The sequence below is a fragment of the Solanum stenotomum genome, chromosome 8 (assembly GCF_019186545.1).
Source record: "Solanum stenotomum isolate F172 chromosome 8, ASM1918654v1, whole genome shotgun sequence".
Taxonomy (NCBI): domain Eukaryota; kingdom Viridiplantae; phylum Streptophyta; class Magnoliopsida; order Solanales; family Solanaceae; genus Solanum; species Solanum stenotomum.
In genome coordinates, this window is record NC_064289.1 from 12,941,585 (window position 1) to 12,962,065 (window position 20,481).

General features: G+C 36.3%; 2 protein-coding genes across 2 annotated transcripts; both read right to left on the minus strand.

Annotated features, from left to right (window-relative positions):
- Positions 1 to 108: 108 nt before the first annotated feature.
- Positions 109 to 8,454, minus strand: LOC125872647 (proteinaceous RNase P 1, chloroplastic/mitochondrial). Its single transcript, XM_049553408.1, has 7 exons — positions 7,236 to 8,454; positions 5,851 to 5,940; positions 5,173 to 5,354; positions 4,209 to 4,329; positions 3,664 to 3,735; positions 2,493 to 3,567; positions 109 to 462 (listed from the first exon to the last, which is right to left on the minus strand). Exons 1-6 carry the CDS (start codon positions 8,358 to 8,360, stop codon positions 3,433 to 3,435), a joined length of 1,725 nt encoding a protein of 574 aa, XP_049409365.1. The 5' UTR covers positions 8,361 to 8,454; the 3' UTR covers positions 109 to 462; positions 2,493 to 3,432.
- Positions 8,455 to 9,935: 1,481 nt separating this feature from the next.
- LOC125872662 (mitogen-activated protein kinase kinase kinase 20-like) lies at positions 9,936 to 10,914 on the minus strand. The gene has a single exon (XM_049553424.1). It carries the CDS (start codon positions 10,912 to 10,914, stop codon positions 9,943 to 9,945), a length of 972 nt encoding a protein of 323 aa, XP_049409381.1. The 3' UTR covers positions 9,936 to 9,942.
- Between the last annotated feature and the right edge of the window lie 9,567 nt (positions 10,915 to 20,481).

Genomic DNA, 20,481 nt, shown 5'->3' on the forward strand with positions numbered 1-20,481 from the left:
TTATTTTGAATTTCTAAGGTGACATTTTGAGGCAATTTTTATGAGACATAGTATTTTGAATCATCTATTTTTAACAAGGATGACAAGGAAAATGAACCGGAGGGAATGTTACAGAAAGTTTCTCATTATTTAAGCTATGAACTAAACTTTTGTTGTTGTGTGATCAAATAAGTTACAGTTTGCTACTTTTTCAGAGCTGTATGATTTTTGAAGTAAATCTATAGGATGATTCATTTTTGTGAGTTGCTCTTGCTGCCAAATTTCACTGGTGGTAATAAGCAAGTTAGATTTTTTGGTGGATTCTCATCACTGGGGCATTATATTTATGTGGCATATTTCTTGTTCTCCACAACTCACAAGTACGCTGCTCTCACAAGTATTTCACTGATGATGTTGTTTCATTAGGCTGTTGAGATCTCTTCTCGCATTAGGCAAGCAACTCTTCTATGGATACAGCTTCTCCTAAAGCAGGATAAAACATAGTCAGAACTTTTAACATAATGTTGGATACAAAAGAAGTTAAATATTCTACAACTAAACCATAAATAGAGAAAAAGGTCATGTACAACTTGTTTCTCAAAGTAACTTTGGAGGATCACATCAAATATGACATTCATAGTCTTACTTTCAAGTTATTTGAGAAGAGGGTCTCTCGAAAATAACATCTCTACCCCCACAAGCTAGGGGCAAGGACTAAGGTCTAGAGACCTCACCTGCGGGATTACACTGGGTATGTTGTTGTATAGTCTTACTTCCAACAACACAAAAACCCAATGTAGACTTCCTTTCAAGGTACCTCTAATATTCTTACTTTTTATCATATCCAGTATGTGAAACATCTCTAATTGTTCTTAATTATCTGTGCATTTCAGCACGACTACATACACTTGTGTAGCAATGGAGTCAAAACCCCACTGCTCACACAGCTTTAGATGGGATATTGCCTTGTCTGGACTATGCCATTGCGAAAGAGACCTTCACCAAATAACCTGGTAGTACTGTGAACCAGGTTATTACAAATATCTCTAAAATCAGCGTTTCTCCCAAAATTGCTCCTTTCTACTATAATCAATCAGCTTCTCTGCTCTTTGCAATCTGTTTAACCCTATCTTAACTTCTCACACCTGTAATCCCTGCTGAAATGGACTTGGATAATGCAAATCAGTATGCCTTAAAGCTCCTTTAAGAAGTTTCAGTAGAGCATTGTTTTATTTAAATTATTCTGCCACGATGTGCTTGTAAAAGATGGAAAAAAAATTATTTGAGTTTATGTTCTGAGCACTATCAGGTTAAACTGACTTATGACAAAGTGTAACTCGTATCAAGCATGATATGATAACCTGAAAAGTAGAGTGAGAAACAAATTGATAATGGTGTGAAGATCTAACATTGAAGAGCATAAAGTATATTTTTGGGTCCTCATTGATCATGGCATGAAGATCAGACATTGATCTTTCTTATTGAAGAAGCGGAAGCTAAAGAGGACTCAATGTAAAGAATAGAGTCCTCAAGGGACCAAAAATAGACTGAAACAAAGCATAAATAGGGCTCCTCCGAACATGCTGCTTAATAGTAATTGGATTTTCAGAAGACACTGATTTGATCAACTGCGACATTATCGAACCAGGAATATTCAGTTATAGCTACCATGAATGGTTCCTTTCATAGTCACTACCAAAGACCCTCAAGCATCTCAACAAGAACCCTTGATCAAAAGTGGCTTTTTGAAAATGTAATATTTTCCCAAGAACCCTGAAATTTTTGTTTAGAATCCTGACTTCTTTTTTTCGAATCTTGACTTACTGAAAAGTGGATTATCGTTATTGTTATGTTAGGTACCCATGTCACAACATAAACTACGAATCTACCTAGGAAACTTGGATGTAACTCCGCAAAATCACATTTTATATTGCAGGTTATATAAAATCCTCAGCATTTGTTAGTATGTTAACCCCTTGAAATTAGTTTTTGACTAGTGAGTTTCAGACCTAACTAGTCAAAGCTAAAGTCTTACATATCCTGATGATCCTAGTTTTGGCTGATGATGATGTCATAAGTTGAGAAATGTCATGTGCACATAAAAAAATTATTGCAGCTACATGAGAACCTGTCTCTATTGCTTTTGTCTTATTCGAAGAGGGAGTACGCAAATTACTTTCAATTATAACATATCATATGCATACTAGTTTTCCTAAAGTTGGCTAAATGTAGAAGATGGATCTCCCTCCCTTTGAAATCCTCTGGATATTGCTAGCCAAGAGAACTTTATGCATTGTTTCCAATACTTCCCCTTGTCATTGTTAGCCATCCATATTGAAGAAAAAAAAAGATAAATTCAAGAGAACAATAAGGAATGCATGCACAAAGCAGTATATATGTCGACAGGGGCAAACACAGTGTATATGTAGTGGGGGTTTGGATTGCTTTCAGCTCCAACATTGTATATTGATATGATATCTATTAGAATTGGGATATATTAACAGAAAACATACTTCTTCAAGAGAGTGAGGTGCAGTTGGCATTTGCTCCTCAAGCTAGTTCGACCTCCAGATCTGATCTGCCTATCAATCTCCAGATTGTGCTTTTGGCAGGAAACCACCTAAATAAAGTAATACAAAGTCTAATAAGAAAATTGACTATACACAGAATTAGATGAGTGTATACTTTATCCAGATTATTAAGATACTGGAACTAGGGGCACCAAAGAGGGGTAATATATAGTCATGGAGGAGTTTGGATTTGGGGTGTGTGTGTGTGTTAATGAATAAAAGTGAGATGTCAAACTGCAGCTCGGCTTGCAAGATGGGGAATATACCCCAACAGTTGTCCAACTTCTTGGAACCAATGGTGTATGCAGAGCTTCCAATCCCATTGTCATTAAATCAATTGAAACCATATTCCTGGTGTTCTTTGAAGAATTTGATTCCTGCAATAAAAAACTATACACAGAAATTCTCTGAGGAGACAATACTGATAATCAAACTCTAGCCAAATTGTTCAACTGATCAAATAGATCTTTCTATTCAAAGGAAAATAATTTGAACTTCATAAGCTGTTTTTCTTCTTGTACTCAGGGACCAGCCAATTAAGTATTAAAAATGCAGGAATATCCTCTTTGAGTTTCAAAGGCGCCAGTCTTCTATTGTAGCAGCACTTTTTCCTTCTAACACTTGTAACAGGAAAAATTGTTGCAAAAAATTTGACCAAATACAGAAATACTCCAGAACACAGAAGCAAAAACTGGTATACAAGATAATGAAACTAGACTGTTATATAGATGTTGACTGTATCCAGAACTTTTGCATTTAGCAATCTTCCTGATCTCCATCTACAACAACCTTTGAGAAGTTCAAATTATAAGCTTCTTCAAAGGAAAAAGGCACTCATACATAGTTGCTTCACTGATGCTGTCCCAGAAACCACATTTATATGTTAATGATTTGATTCCCCATTTCGTCGAAATAGAGAGTGCAGAGCATTTTTCCTGGTAGCACATACCCACTGTCTTGGTATCTCAAGGTCATCTCCAGTAAGAGTTGGCACATGCCAACAACCCTGCTCCGACTCCTATATTTCAATTTCACAAGTACAAAGTGGAGTTGGACATTAGAATAACAGCTAAGCTGAGCTTAACTTATATGGATTAGGCATGAGATAGCTCACCTGAATAACAATTGAATAGGGTGGTGGCATATGGAGCTTAAGTCCGTCATCTCTTGAAGCTGTCATCCGGATCTGTGATTTGTAAATAGAAGACCGTTAAGGAATCTAACTGCTGATTGCCTGATTTAAAAGCATCACATTAACCCCAATAACATAAACTCTTCCAGCTCCATCAGACGAGTTCTTTAGGAGAACTTCAATTCTCACAACCCTGCACCTATCTTTCATTCTTTGACAACCAGCTATAATGAAGAATTTTGGTAATTTGAAATAATCATGGGCATTAATGGGAACAGTGTAACAGGACTTCAACTTTTCCTCGGCATAACTGTCTTTCTTCTTCTTTTTTATTTTGGCATAACCTACTTATAGCAGATATTAAGCTACTATACACTAAAAAGAGTATACCTTTTTTTACTCCATCTTTAGTAGAAAGTGTGAAAGAGGACTCTATAGCACTGTAATAAAGATTTCAACTTTTCATTGTTTAACATGTTACAGAATTTGTCAAAATACTGAAATAGAGAGAGAGAGAGAGATTAGACCTGATGTTTTTCCTTCCATCTGGGAAAAAAGCTAGTGCCTAATAGTTGGAACAAATGGTCTCTCATCTCATCATTTGTCAAAAGCAAGCCTTTGGAACTTACAGCAGCATATAACCAGTACCTGGAGAATAAGCTTATGCCTCAGACATTTGTAACTGCAGAAAAGAGAGCTCCTTTATTTTGTTACAAGGTTACCCACAACTCTAGCAAACCCTTTTATCATGTGAAGTAGCCTCTATCTTCAGAACTAAAGGTCATAATATGAAAGCACTCACAAAACAAAAACCAACGCACAAGAGCTACATTGGCTATATTAAGGGAGTCTGGTACAACCTAGAATTTGCATCTGGTGCCAAGTCAGAATTTCGTGCAAAGTAGGGAAAGATGAAGCAATTGTTTCAGGTTCAATGTCAGATCTCCATGTCATGATAAGTTGAAGTTATGTGTGTTGATCCCAAAAAAAAAAAAACTGTGCGTTGAGCAATGTGGAGAAGAAGAATTTGCTCCTGAATAGAGGATAAATGTTGATGACAACCAGACAGTCAAATAGAGAAGCAGAAAAGTGTGCAGGAGCGACTTTTGGTCCCAACAAAGAAGAAAGAATTGAATGGAAGGACACAGAAAAAGAACAGGCTAACAGTTACAGGAAAGAAAGAAATGTCAGCAGAAATGTGGAATCAAACAGCTGGGGAACACTAGCAGTAACAGTTAGAAAGCAAGGCTAATCAAGAAACGAGATATGGATATACCACCAGATCCAATTATAGAATGGTTTCTTGGTATGTTCAGTAATTTGCTGAGCAACATCACTATTATGTTGATGGCATCTGTTTAAATAGGATGATTTTTCTCCCATAAAATTTAATTATATTTGAGTTTTGCTCTCCTGGAAACAAATAAGTTCGCCTAACTACTAGCCATCAATAATTATTTGCATATAAGAGCTCAAAGTAAAGAGTATTACCAATCATCATTTGAACCATGTGGAGTGGCATAAAGTGCACCTGCTTTCTTCCAGCTTTCTAACAACTTCTTGTTATTAGGATGTTGAGCAGGACCACCAGTTGTACGACTTTTGTGCAAAATAACCAATGGAAGTTTCTTCGATTCACTCATCTGCCTTAATTTATTGACAACAGATCTGAGCTGCAATAGAAAGAAATCTATATGAACTTTTTCTTATAATCTAGAACACCATCTTGAGAAAGTTGGCATGTTGCCCATCATGAGTTAAGAAGTAAAGTATCCATACTAGACTGTGGGTGCCTGGGTTGGTGGGAAGGAACTGGGCATAAGGGTCATTTTGATAAATTAAAACTGGAAGACTTTGCAACCTTTTCCACATCAGTATCATCAATTTCTTCAAAGTTAAACTGAAAGGGGCAGTAATTCTGTGTTGCTCTCTCTTTCTTAGTCATACTAAATAACACGAGAAGAGGGATGCAGAGTAAGTCAAATAGTTCTTGGTCATACTAAATATAACACGAGATAAGAGGGACGGTAAGTAAGTCCACCTCTCTACAGCTGAAATGTACATATGATTAGCTTCTATACAGATATCAAACTGCATCCCTAATTCTACCCTCCCATCCACAACCCCCAAAAAACATAAGTAAAGAAACAGAAAAAGACGTAGTGTTACCTGAGAGAAATTAAAATTTCGTTGAGTGATAAGGCCGACATTTGCACCATCCACCACAGCATCAAATGGACCATGCTTCTGAAGCCAGTCCTAAGTGAGTGCAAATTCTAAATCAGTTCAATATTCTTTCAAGAACTAAGTGCCGGAAGCATGGAGACACAAATATTGGAAATACCCAGCAGCTCTATCTACTTTTTAAATGAATATATTTGTGGTAACAATCCTTCAGAAGATTTATGCTTTAAAGAAATCACTACACACAAGTGTGTTAAATGCTAATTCTAGTTAAGAGGCTGACATAAACAAACAGACAGGCTATTTCTTGGCATTACAACATCTGAACACCATGATACTATTTTATTGTTTGCATCCAACACTGCATAACCTATCACTAGATCTGACATATCATAGAGGCCTTCAGTGGGTTATGCCTGGCATTTTGAAAGAACTTGAATTACCTAGAACTGTGAAAGCAGAGGAGAAGAAATAGGGCCCGGAAAGTTGCCCCACTCACACTTATGTGGGTCGTCTGGAGAGAAAGAAATAGTGGAGCTTTTGAGGGTGTAGAGAGTGATTTTGCACAGTTGAGGAATAGCCTCTTTGCCCTTATTCGTGCACCCACAAATTTCCTTTATGCATAGATAATTGGGTGACGTTTGTAGAAAATCATACTTTATTGTAGATTTTCTACTTATCTTGGTGTACTACTACTTCACGGATTTTCGCCCAAATGTACAACAAAATCTTATTAATTCATCAAAAAAATCATAGAGGCCTTCATCTAAATCCTATAAGGAAATTTCAACCTATAATCTACAATTATAGTAGATCTAATCAGAGTACCCTATTATTTCATTTATCTTATTGGATGGGGTTGATTTAACTTTAGTGCTGGGATTTTGAGATGGCAGCAGCAAGGGTACAAATCTAACCTTTATGGCAAAGCCATCCATAAGGCGAAGAAGCTTAATGCAATCAAGTGTTAGACATTTGAAACTTCCAAAGTGTTAGCAGCTATACAAGACCTGATGGATACACAATGGCTTTCTACCAAAAATCCTTGGAGTTCATCAAAGCAGACACCATGTGAGCCCTCAGTCACTATCATCAGCATTGCTTCTATATTTTGTAATTATTTTGTATCTTTTTAATGCCACTAATGAAGCCAATTACTTCATCAAAACAAAAAAGAGACTTCTAAAATCACTAATACAATGAACCATGTAGGATATACTGGCAAGTACTCAAACAATTAATCAACACTTTAGTCAACTGGACGCAACAATCTTAGAAATGTATATAATTCTACCATTTAGTCCAAGAAGAAGGGTAAAACTTGATGTAACAAGTAATTTATAAAATGCACCAGAAGAAAATCATCCAACCTGAAATTGCACAAAATTAGCCTTAACTTCTCTTTCACAAGCCAATTTAACCAAAGAATTAGCAAAGTTCTCTGTCTCCTTGGGATCAATGTCAATGCACACAAGCTTTTCCCCACATGAACGACAAGCTCCGGAACTATCCATCTCCGCTCTCACTACTGTCCAATTCCCCTTTCCCAACCACCCTTGTCCATGCCAACCACCCCCTCCTTTCACAACACCTTCCTTCACTTTCCGAACATCCCAATCCTGCAGCCCAACCTCAGCAGCAAATTCAGAATTAAACCAATCCTCTACTACACCAGCAGTCTCTTCACACACCTGCCTTACACTTGCCCTTAATCTATGCATCATTTCATATACTTTATCAGCCTTTTTAGAAAAAGAACTAACTTTCAACAGTGCAGAAAGCTCTGCTTCCTCAGCCACAACCCCTGATTCCCCCATATGTACATCAACTTCATAAGCCTTATCAGCCATTCCCTTTTCACAAAACCCAAACAACGCTGGCCCATATGATCTTAACTTAGGAGGAACACCAAAACTCTTCATTTTCTTCACTAAATCAAAAGCCATTTCTGGGTCTTGCTTAGCAACTGCCAATCTAGCAGCACTAGTAAACGTCGCCTCATTCGGAGCAACACCATTAACACCCATCTGTTTAAAAATCTGAAATCCTTTCTCAATCCCAAATCCCTCCGTACCCGAACCAGAAGAACAAAGATAAAGCAACACATTATAATGATGAACATTAAGGGTAATATTGTTTAACTTAGCTTCTTCATAGAGTCGAATTGCTTCCTGTAAATCACCCCGTTTAGAACACTGGTCTAACTGATGACGTAGCACACTCTCAGGGGCGTCACGGCGGGCTTTCTTGGCCGACCTGTTAGACAAGGTTTTTGTGTTTGTGGGTTCTTGAAGGAAAGCAGCGGAAGTGGTGAAATGGGTTTTTCGGTTCATGGAAAAGAGATGGGTTTGTGGGGATTTGGTGTGAATTGGTTTGAAGAAGTGGATAGGACGAAGATGATGAAATGGAAAAGGGGTTTGTGTGAGAAGAGAGAAGAAAGGTGAGGTTTTTATAGAAAGTGAAGGTGAGAAATAACCCATACGACGAACGAGCATGACTGTGTTTTAATGGGGGATTGGTCTTTTACATCGGTGGAATGGAAGCAGACAAGAAGACGCTATAAAAAAGGAAACAGTTGCAACTGGTGGATACTTAGACGGAACAGAGGAACTATAATGTACCAACCAAGTAGGTTTATGTTCCATAATACTTGTCCACGTTACTGTTCGTGTCTATTCTCAATAGAAGAATGAGTGATGTGTTTCACAACCTAAGGCTATCAATTAGCACATGTTATTTCTAGTTTGCAGAAAATATATCATTAGACAATGAAGAATTTTAATGATGATGTATACACGATGACATAACTAATAAAACACAATATTTAGAGGCTCATTTACTTCGCAAGTTAGACAAAAATAGAATTGTGACATTGGGATCTTAGGTAGAGAGGGGTGATATTTTAGTAGATAAAATTGTTATGTGCTTCCTAGTTGAACTGAGTGATCGCTTTGATCATAGCTTAGTGAGGTACATCACCTGACCTAAGGCACTTTTTACTACTACATTTAGCAAGATAGGTGCTTGGGTGGAGCTTGTGTACCAGAAAGTGTTCATCCAATCTTGTTCATCGAAAGATTACATTATCTAAAATTGTTTTTTAAGCTTATATAATAGATGTTGAATTACCTTGGTTTTTTCGTATACTAACTTCTTTATATTTTAGATCTTCATTAGTTAATCCCACTTTAACTTAGTCCTGTTGGTTGTTATTGTGCACAGCAAAGGGAAGAAGTGCTTCATTCTCTTTGCTAAATGACACTCTCTTTGCAGGAAGCATAACATGATTTTGCTCTTTACCAGAAAAAACATAATACACCACTGAGTTACATTGAAGGATTCAAACAACTAGGCATTAATGAGAAGTTCTTATATGATAACTGATGTGTCCACTCTGCTATCGAGCAGTTTGAAGGAAGAATCTTGACATCTTTATCCTACTACATTAGCATCTACCTCAAATATAATGTCCCTTATCAGCACGACGGACAACAGGCATGAACATATGGCTTTGCCTTTGATGGTTAGCAACAAAGACTCCAACTCCAACTCAGGTCTCCAGCCTCTTGTATAAAAAATCGAGCCTTTTCATCATCAAGGACAAGCTGCATTATCAGTTTAGCTATATAAAAGACCATCTGTAGTAGATACAACTGATTAGAGGCGCTTTGTCATTCCTTTGGCTGATCTTGAAAAAGAGATCATTAGGCAACTTTTAAGCACGTCTGAAGAAGAGTTTGGGCTACCAAAAGTAGGAAACATAAATCATGTTTTACAGATGAAAAACATCTAAAAACATATCAACTAGAAACAACACAAGAGTATTAACTACTATGAGATGCAGAAACATAATTCATGAATCGGAAACAGAGTTTGAATTTGGAAATTAAACAAGGATATAGAATAGAATTCCCCAATCCTTTTATTGAGGCACGTATTATAAAAAAATGATGGCCAAAAATTACATACAGCAAGTTGTCTGAGTGTTAATAAACTATAAGCATATATAATAATACAGTGTCAATGTTCTATAGTCGATCTATCTAAAAAATCAAGTTTCCATCTTCAGAATCTGCATCAATGTTCTATAACCAAATGACGAATGTGTGGCTGTGTCCTGAATGCTCTCTTTTGGTTAGGCCTGTGTAAACTGGACATGTAACCATGTTGCCTCTTCCTCTTCTTTGGAGGCAGGACACTGTCAGCTGATTTCAGAAAAGAGTGATTCAATAGCAGTCCTGCAGTCCAACGTGATTTTGGATTCTTGATCAGACAATATCTCAAGAAATCTTTTGCCTCTGTAGACAGTTTGTCATTCTCCAAATTTGGTTCCTCGTACTTAATTCGTTGCAATACATCATCAAACTTTGGATCTGAATTGGATGATTCCCATAGTGGTGTCCCAGTGATCAACTCATAAACAGTACATCCAAGTGCCCAAATATCAGCTTCTGGGCCGTACTCCTGTTTAAGTAGGGATTCAGGTGCCATGTACCTTTTAGTTCCTCTCATCCCCTGTTTCTGCGTCCAGCTCTGTTCCAAAGTTAACGAAAGCCCGAAATCAGCGATCTTTGCCACTTCCTCTGTATCATCATCATCATCAGTAGAAGTAAGAAGAATGTTGTGTGGCTTTATATCACAATGAATGATCCCTTTTCGATGAATGAACCTTAGCCCTAAAAGAACATTCTTGGTGTGTTTTTGTACTTGAAACTCAGGCAACCCTAGTTGATCATTATTGAGAAGACGATCAGCAAGACTCCCGGCAGAGGCATATTCTAAGAGCAAGTTGTAAAGAAGTATATCATCTTCTTGGGTGACTTTAACTCCGAAAGAGCGAATAACATGAGGAGAATCTTGACACATTCTTAGGAATTCAGTTTCATCTTCAAGTGAGTGAGAATGGCTCAACATACAAGACTTCACTGCAATAAGTGATGGAATGAGAGGAGAATGAGTAGTAGAAGCCAATGAAACAAAACCAAATCCTCCCTGCCCTAATGTTCTACCCCTCTTCCACATAATCTCTGCTTCTTGATTTTTCGCCATTGCAGAACAATGTCAGACTGTTTTTTTTTTTCTTGGAATAATCTGAGCGTGTTTTGTGAGTGCAGAGTTATATAGGACATTAGTTTCCTAATTTTTTTGTTTTCCTGTTAATAGTGGTAGTAGGACAAATTATATTCAATATTTCCTTATTTAGTTACTTTTAATAAATGGAAATTTACAGCTCTATAAAATTCAAATAGTTACCATAAAATAAGAGGCAGTTAAATAAGTAGTAATTTATTAAAAGGGTTGATAACTTGAATGATAAGTCGTTCACTTGAATAACGAATCATTTACATATATAACACAATTTTATTTTACAATTTCAAAATCCTTAACACAATAGTACTTATTTTACCATCCTTATTATTTAATATAAAATTATTTTCTTGTGTGATACTATTTCCGTCTTATTTTATTTGTTCAATATTCTCTCTTAACCACTCTATTTGTTATTTTTTTAAAATTTATTAGTCTCTCGACACGTACATTGCATGTACTTATCAGTTCAGGTGGTCAAGATAATTGGTCATCACGTCATGTTGGATTGTACATATATTTTTGCAAAAGAATATCAATATTATTTATAAATAATTAAGTAAAAAATTATATATATAAGAATAGAGTAAATTAAATATTTTTGTGAAAGGGGTTGGTCATTGAATTGTGACATGTTAGCTAACGTTAAGATAACTCGATATAGTTTGAACCTAAATGTATCTCACCAAAAACTTTCGTATAAACTATATTCATGGTGTATATTCCTTTGTGGAGGACGCATACTAGGGTAGATAGTTTCTTCTCCTCCAGATTTTATCACTATTTGTGATTGCTTGTACTTTTAACTATCATATTATTTTGTTGTAGTTATTGTCCTGCTACGATATGATATTTTTGTATATCTATTACCTTTCTCCTAGACTATTTTGGACGATTTTTCTTAAGCCGAGAGTTTATCGAAAACAATATTTTTACTTTTAAGATAGATATTGTAGGTGTGCGTACACATATATATAGAACTTTGTTGAACCAATTTGAGTAGTGTTGGAATTGAATTAAGTGAAAACATCGTTCGTTCGTATCAGCATTTAGTGAACAGATGGACATGTAACTCTCCACAAAACAGTGATCCAACGCGATTTTGGATTCTTCTCCATCCAAACAATTTCTGAGGAAATCTTTTGCCTCTGTTTGTCATTTGGATCTGAATTGGATGATGATTTCCATAGGGGACGGTGATCACCTCGTAAACACTGCCCAAATCCCTACAGTTCATGATTAAGTAGGGATTCCGGTGCCATGTACCTTTTAGTTCCTCTCATCCCCTGTTTCTGCTTCCTGCCCTGTTCCAAAGTTAACGAAAGTCCAAAATCAGCTATCTTTTGTGTATTTTTGAACTTGAAACTCCGGCAACCCTAGTTTGTCATTATTCAGAAGACGATGAGCAAGACTTCCACCAGAGGCATATTCAAGGAGCAAGTTGTAAACAAGTATCCCATCTTCTTGGGTGACTTTAACTCTGAAACAAGGAATAACTTGAGGACAATCTTTACACATTCTTAGGAATTTGGTTTCATGTTTAAGATAGTGAAGATACAAGATTTAAGGGCAATGGGAGATGGATGATTAGTAATAGTCAATGAAACAAACCAAATCTTATTTTTCCTAATATTCTAACTCTCTTCCACATTATAATTTCCACTTCTTTTTTCTCCATTTCAGACTCTTTTTTTCTTGGAATCATTTCGGAACGTGTTTTTCTAAGTCTAGTTTATATAGGAATTTGTTTGCCAATTTTTTTTGTTTTCCCTTTCACATTTAAACAAGAAAGGAAACCTTGATTTCCAAAGAGCCTTCAGACTAGTTTTCAAAAAAGAATAATCGCTTTCTAAATGAAGCAAGAGGGAAAACTTTGATTTCCAAGATAGCCTTTGAGCTAAGTTTTTGAGCACTAATCTCAAATCACAGAAAGAAGTATATTTTTAAACATAAGCGCTAATATAATATTTTTGGGAGTAGTATTGAGCACTGATATGGGGGAGAGTTCAGACAACTCACAACTCTCATAAACCATGTAGTCATCATGGGTATAAAAGGGTCATACTTTTTATATGATTCCTTTAGTGCTTTTTAGCATAGACTAGTGGATCCACTTAGAAGTTCAGGTTCTATACACCCGACAAGGTATAGGACGGCCCTGGCAGCGTAAGACAAAATGTTGTATCATCACAATAGCTCTTACGTGATAGTTGTCGGTTAGAGAAACTCCCACAGAAGTAATTGTATTCTTAAATACACAGTTTATTCGTATTTTTACATATATTTCAGAGTTATATGTATCTTTGCATACACACAGAGTTGACATCATGTTTTAAACATCTTTTCTTTATGTTGCACTTGTTTTAAACTGCTTTATATTGAAATGAGTTCAGTTATGTTGAGTTGAGTTGAGCCAGATAAGTTCTTTAGATTTATTTCAAGCCTATGTTGTGTTTAGCATTCCAACTCGCATACTCGTACATTAAATGTACTGATACCAGTTGGCCTGCATCTTATTATGATGCAGACACATCTTACTAGGATCGGCATCCAGTGCATCGTTGATCCAGTGAGCACTCCAGAGTCAGTTGGTGATCCTTTTTGCGTTCCAGATGACTCCTTTTATTGTTTTCAGTTACTTTGTTAGTTCATTATGATGTCGTGGGGTTTGTCTCAATATCCACCTCAGTTGTTTTAGAGGCTTCATAGACAATCAGGTGTTAGTTCTTTAGTCTTTTCATTGACTTTATCATTTCATATGTTAAGACTTGAGTTGTCATTTTGGCCAATTGAATGTTTGACTTTTAAGCATTCTTAGTATTTTATTATTCCAATAAGTGTAGTGTTTTTGGTTATTATAAATATGCATAGAGTCTTCTGTTGAGTTAAGTAAGCCAGACCAAGGGTTCGGTTGGGGCCAGCAATGGTTCTCGATTCTATGAAATCGTGTCTGTAGAGTCCTAGTTATCGGTGTGAAGCGTGCCACATCTATAATTAGGAGGCTGCAATATTTAGGAAATTTTCTCACTTCTTTAACACTCATTTCGTGCGTTAGAGTTTGATCTCTAAAAAGTTTCTTTCTATTTCGTGCTTGCGCGTGTTTTTCAGTTAATCATGCCTCCACGAAGAGCTGTTAGAGGTCATCATGTTAGGCGTAATATTGAGGAACAAGAGTTACCATATGCACCTGAAGTGCAACCTCAAGGAGAAGTTACTAATGCTGAGTTCCGTGAGGCTATCCGGATGTTGAGCCAAGTTATGACCAATCAAGCTGGGAAACAAAGAGGCTAGACAGGAAGTAGCTGATATTTCTAGGATCCGAGAGTTCTTGAGGATGAATCCTCCAAGTTTCACGAGTTCGAGCACTACTGAGGATCCGGAGAATTATATTGAGGAACTGAAGAAGGTATTTGAGGTCATGCATGTTACCGATGCTAAGCGGGTTGAACTAGTTGTATATCAACTGAAGAATGCTGCTAGGACTTGGTTTGATCAGTGGAAAGAGGGTAGAGCTGAGGATGCACCACCTACGAACTGGGCTTGTTTTAAGGAGGCTTTCTTGGGGAGTTTCTTTCCCCGAGAACTGAAAGAGGCTAAGGTACGAGAGTTCCTCACACTTAAGCAATATTATATGAGTGTTCATGAGTATGGGTTGAAGTTCACCCAATTGTCCCATTATGCTCCGGAAATGGTTGCGGACATGAGGAGTAGAATAAGCTTGTTTGTTACTGGATTGGCTCGTATATCGAGTAAGAAAGGTAGGACATCAATGCTGATAGGTGACATGGTTATCTAAAGGTTAATGGTATATGTGCAGCAGGTTGAGGAAGAGAAGCTAAGGGATAGAAAAGAGTTTAAGAACAAGAGAGCTAAGATAGGGAACGAGTCAGGACAACAGAAGAGTAATGCCAACTAGTCATTCTTCCAACAGAAACAGAAGGAACCTGCTCCATCATCTGCTAGTGCACCTACACCTAAGAACAAAGGTGAGTATAATAGTCATAATTTCAGAGTTAAGCCTGTTTATTCTCAGGGTAGCATGGCGCAAGGGGGTAGTAAGCCTTTTGCCTACGCTAAGTGTGGTAGGAACCACTCAGGTTCTTGTCGTGAGGGCTTCACCGGTTGTTTCAAGTGTGGTCAAAATGGTCATTTCATGCGAGAATGTCCAAAGAACAAGTAGGGTAATGGTAATGGGGGCAATAAAGCCCAATCTTCTTCAGTTGCTCCACCAGACAGAGATGCACCTAGAGGGGCTACTTCCGGTACTGCCGAAGGAACAACCCGCTTATATGCTATCAACGGTCGACAAGAGCAAGAGGATTCGCCAGATGTTGTCACTGGTATGATATAAGTCTTTGACTTTACTGTTTATGTTTTGTTAGACCCATGAGCGAGTTTATCTTTTGTAACTCCTTATGTTGCTATAAATTTTGATGTTATTCTTGAGCCACTTTAGTGTTTCTACACCTGTTGTTGAGTCCATTCTAGCAGAGAGAGCCTATCGTGATTGTCCCATTTTCGTTAATCACAAGAGTACCATGGCTGATCTAGTTGAGTTAGACATGGTAGATTTTGATGTCATTCTTAGTATGGACTGGCTTCATGCCTGTTATGCCTCAGTTGATTGTAGAACTCGAGTTGTCAAGTTTCAGTTTTCAAATGAGCCAGTATTAGAGTGGAAAAGTAGTTCAGCAGTGCCTAAGGGTCGTTTCATTTCGTACCTTAAGGCAAGAAAGTTACTTTCTAAGGGGTGTGTCTATCACTTAGTTCGAGTTAATGACTCTAGTGTTGAGATACCTTTCATTCAGTCAGTTACTATAGTTAAAGAGTTTTCTGAAGTCTTTCCAGATGATCTACCCGAAGTTCCTCCTGAGAGAGAGATAGACTTCGGTATAGATGTTCTTCCAAATACCCGTCATAACTCTATTCCGCCATATAGGATGACACCAGCAGAGTTGAAAGAGTTAAAAGATCAGTTGAAAGACCTTTTAGAGAAAAGGTTTATTCGACCAAGTGTCTCACATTAGAGGGCTCCAATCTTATTTGTGAGAAAGAAAGATGGTTCCCTTAGGATATGTATAGATTACTGCCAATTGAACAAGGTTACCATCAAGAACAAGTATCCTCTTTCGAGAAGTGATGATCTTTTCGATCAGCTTCAGGGTGCTTCTTGTTTTTTTGAAAATAGACCTCAGATCTGGATACCATCAATTGAAAGTAAGGGAATGTGATATTCTCAAGACATTATTCAGAACCCGTTATGTGCATTATGAGTTTCTGGTCATGTCGTTTGATTTAACTAATGCACCTACAACATGGACCTTATGAATAGAGTTTTCAAACCTTATTTAGATATGTTTGTTATCGTCTTCATTGATGACATACTAATATATTCAAAGAATGAAGAAGATCATGCTAGCCATCTCAGAATAGTTCTTCAGACTTTGATAGATAAGGAGTTATATACTAAGTACTCTAAATGTGAGTTTTTGACTTGAGTCTGTGGCGTTCAGCGAAGTTATTAGATTTGAAAGTAAATCCTTGAGTTCTTGATGAAATTCGTTTGAATTCTTGTGGGTTGTGTTGTTGGAACATTCTTGAGATTGATTCATGTTGTTAGTTGTGTTTTTCGAGTAGAATCTGATGTATATTGAGGGTACAAATGATTCTAAGTGTTTGGGGAAAGAACCATTGAAGTTTAGAGGGTTTAGAGATGAAAAACGAGCAAGAAAAATCGGAAATTTTCTGGGCAAGGATTTGGAGGGCCGCGCCTCTCAGAGCGCCTCACTTCAGAGTTTGAAGTTTGGGCTCTAGGGAGACGCGCCAGCCAGAGCGCCACAACTTCAGCTCTGAAGTTGGTGTTCTGGCTCCCCGCGCCTCTCAGAGCGCCAAGATCACCAGTTATTTCCATTTCTTCCCCAATCTTGCGTACTTGTTCCTTAGCAATGTACCTATGTTTTCTACTTGATTCCAACACTCTAAGGTACATCTAAACATCATGAAATCATCCATAAACATGAGATCGTGAACCTTGAATCCATAATCCAATTCAAGAAAAGTTAGGATCAAAGTCAAGAGAAGTAAGAGTCAAGTGAGGAGAAGTTCTTAGAGTTTTCTAAAAGTCTTTTCCAAATATTTTAACTTTGTTTTAAGACTTAAAGTTCAAGTTGAGTAAAGATTTAAGAGTAAAGTTTGAAGTTCATTTCTTTAAAAGTAAATGGGGACTATGTATTCTCAAAGGGTTTAAAATGTTTTCACATTTAAACAAGAAAGGAAACTTCGATTTCCAAAGAGCCTTCAAGCTAGTTTTCAGAAAAGAATAATCGCTTTCTAAATGAAGCAAGAGAGGAAACATTGATTTCCAAGATAGCCTTTGAACTAAGTTTTTGAGCACTAATCTCAAATCACAGAAAGAAGTATGTTTTTAAACATATGAGTTAATATAATATTTTTGGGAGTAGTATTGAGCACCGATATGGGGGAGAGTTCAAACAACTCACAGCTCTCATAAACCATGTAGCTATCATGGGTATAAAACGGTCATACTTTTTATATGATTCATTTAATGCTTTTTAGCATAGACTAGTGGATCCACTTAGTAGTTCAAGTTCTATACCCCCGACAAGGTATAGGACGGCCCTGGCAACATGAGGCAAAATATTGTATCATCACAATAGCTCTTACGTGATAGTTGTCGGTTAGAGAAACTCCCACAGAAGTAATTGTATTCTTAAATACACAGTTTATTTGTATTTTTACATACATTTCAGAATTATATGTATCTTTACATACACACAGAGTTGACATCATGTTTTAAACATTTTTTCTTTATATTGCACCTGTTTTAAACTGTTTTATATTGAAATGAGTTCAGTTATGTTGAGTTGAGTTGAGCCAGGTAAGTTCTTTAGATTCCTTTCAAGTCTATATTGTGTTTAGCATTCCAACTCGCATACTCGTACATTCAATGTACTGATGCCAGTTGGCCTGCATCTTATTATGATGCATACACATGTAACTAGGATCGGCATTCAGCGCATCGTTGATCCAGCGAGCACTCCAGAGTCAGTTGGTGAGCCTTTTTGCGTTCTGAAGAACTCCTTTTATTGCTTTCAATTACTTCGTTAGTTCATTAGAATGTCGTGGGATTTGTCTCGACATCTACCTCAGTTGTTTTAGAGGCTTCATAGATAGTCAGGTGTTAGTTCTTTAGTCTTTTCATTGACTTTATCATTTCATATATTAAGACTTGAGTTGCCATTTTGGCCAAGTTGAATGTTTGACTTTTAAGCATTCTTAGTATTTCATTATTCCAGTGAGTATAGTGCTTTTGGTCATTATAAATATGCATAGAGTCTTCTGCTGAGTTAAGTAAGTCAGGCCAAGGGTTCGTTTGGGGCCAGCAATGGTTCTCGAGTGCCAGCCACGTTCGGGGTGTAGGCTCAGAGCGTGACATAAATACTCCCTCCGTCCCATTTTATATGTCACTTTTTTACTTTGCACTTGCATTAAGAAATTATATAACTTTACCATTCTACCCTTATTTAATTTTTTTGAAAATCAACTTTTCAATCAATGAATATGAATTAATTTATTTTGATCAATTAATTTAACTAATGAACATGAATAATTTACTTAAGTTTTCTAAGTTGGTCAAATGTATGTTTTCAATGTTAATAACTCACAAGGGTAAAAAAGGAACAATATGTTAATTTATGCATTGATTTTATGAAATGACAAGTATTATGGATCAACTATTTATAAAAAGAAATGACATATAAAATGAAACATAGGGAGTAATAAATAAAGACAAAATTAAAAAAAAGTATTAATATAACAACGCGATCACACCAAATGGATGGTTACATAAAATGAGTCTTTTGGTTACCTAATAATAAATTTAAAAGATAGGATATGATAGAATTCAAGTAGCAATCATTATATTTAAACTAACAATACAATACCACGGGTAGCAACTAGCAACCATCGAACAAGGTGGGAAACTATCACAAATTGAGAGAAGTACCCCGGATAGTTTTGTACTTGACAAATCATGGGCATAAACCCCAGAAAACTGAGAAAATTGAATAGAAGGTATCTCTTAAGTCTCTATTTAAATTTTGGTGACTATTTTGACCAAAAAAAGAGTTAAAACATTTAATTATTAGATTAAGTTAATTGGGAATGAATTAACATTTTTAAAACTTCTAATCTTTTTAAAAATACAAACTAGTCCAAATTTTAAAATACAAAACAATCCAAATTTCTCTCCATTTTCTTTAACTTCTCTTCTTCATTGTTCTTCCTCTCTTCCGAACGTCTCTTCCTCAAATCTGCTCCGCCATCGCTCTCAATCGACTTCTGGAAACTTTTCAACTTTCGGGTCTCAACTTTTCAACTTCCGACAATTGCTTCGATTCTAAGCATCAATTTTCTCTCTTCGCATGTAAAAATTTTTATTTTTGAAAAAAATTAGGGCATTTTAGTTATAAAGAAAAAGATGAACTTGAGTTGTCTTCTCTTTATGTATACGTTAGCAATTTTAGAAATTGATGCTTGAAAAAAAAGACAAATCCGAAAAAAAACCTTAATTTGTTGTTGTTGTTCTCCAACATTGTTGTGTAATAGTAATAGTTATTGTGATTTTTGAGTTTTTTGTAGACATATTTATTATTTGTATTTCTCGAACAATTGCTGATATATTGACTTCTTATTGTTGTTTGTGTTGTTGTATTGAATCAATTGGTGTTGTTAGTATTCTTGATTTTGTTGGAAAGAATGAAGAAAAGAAAACATAATCAAGACATCATAAATAATTTATTGCCTCCAAGAACAGTGCTAAAATCAATTTTCTAGAGTTCACATGAATTTTACTTTCGACAATTCATGCAAAGAGAAGGGCTTTATTCTTCTTTACTTATAAACTCTTATATCTATGGAATAAGATTCCTTTGGCTATAATATTTTTGGACCAAAGCAACAAGTACAGGACAAAGTATTTCTAAGATTGTTTTCTACACTTAGGCTAAGCTGAAATGATTAAACGTTTTTAATCAAACTGAACTATTGGCTAATATACGATTTGTTGTCCTAACTTACACATAGTTATGTTGCAATTGAAGGAAGATTAGAAGAGTTTGTCATGGGGCCATGAATTTTTCAATAGTGTAAGTTAGAGATTCTGCCTAATTGGATTTAAGCAGCAATGTCTACAAGGTGTGCATAACATCATAATCAGGATCAACCTTTCTTTTCCTTTTTAGTTATAAAGCAAAAGAAGAACTTGAGTTGTCTTCTCTTTATGTATTAGTTAGCACTTTCAAATGTGAGAAAGAAGTTTGATCTTGCAAAGAGTCCTCTTTGCATCAATTTTATTTTATGACTCATCTATAGTCATCTACTGCAATAGATAGGTCATCTGTTGGAAGAAAACATAAAGAGTTTGCTACTGTTTTGCATTTGTCCAACAAATGACTGATTTGTTGCAATAGATAGGTCATTTGTTGGACAAAAACTTAATCATTTGTT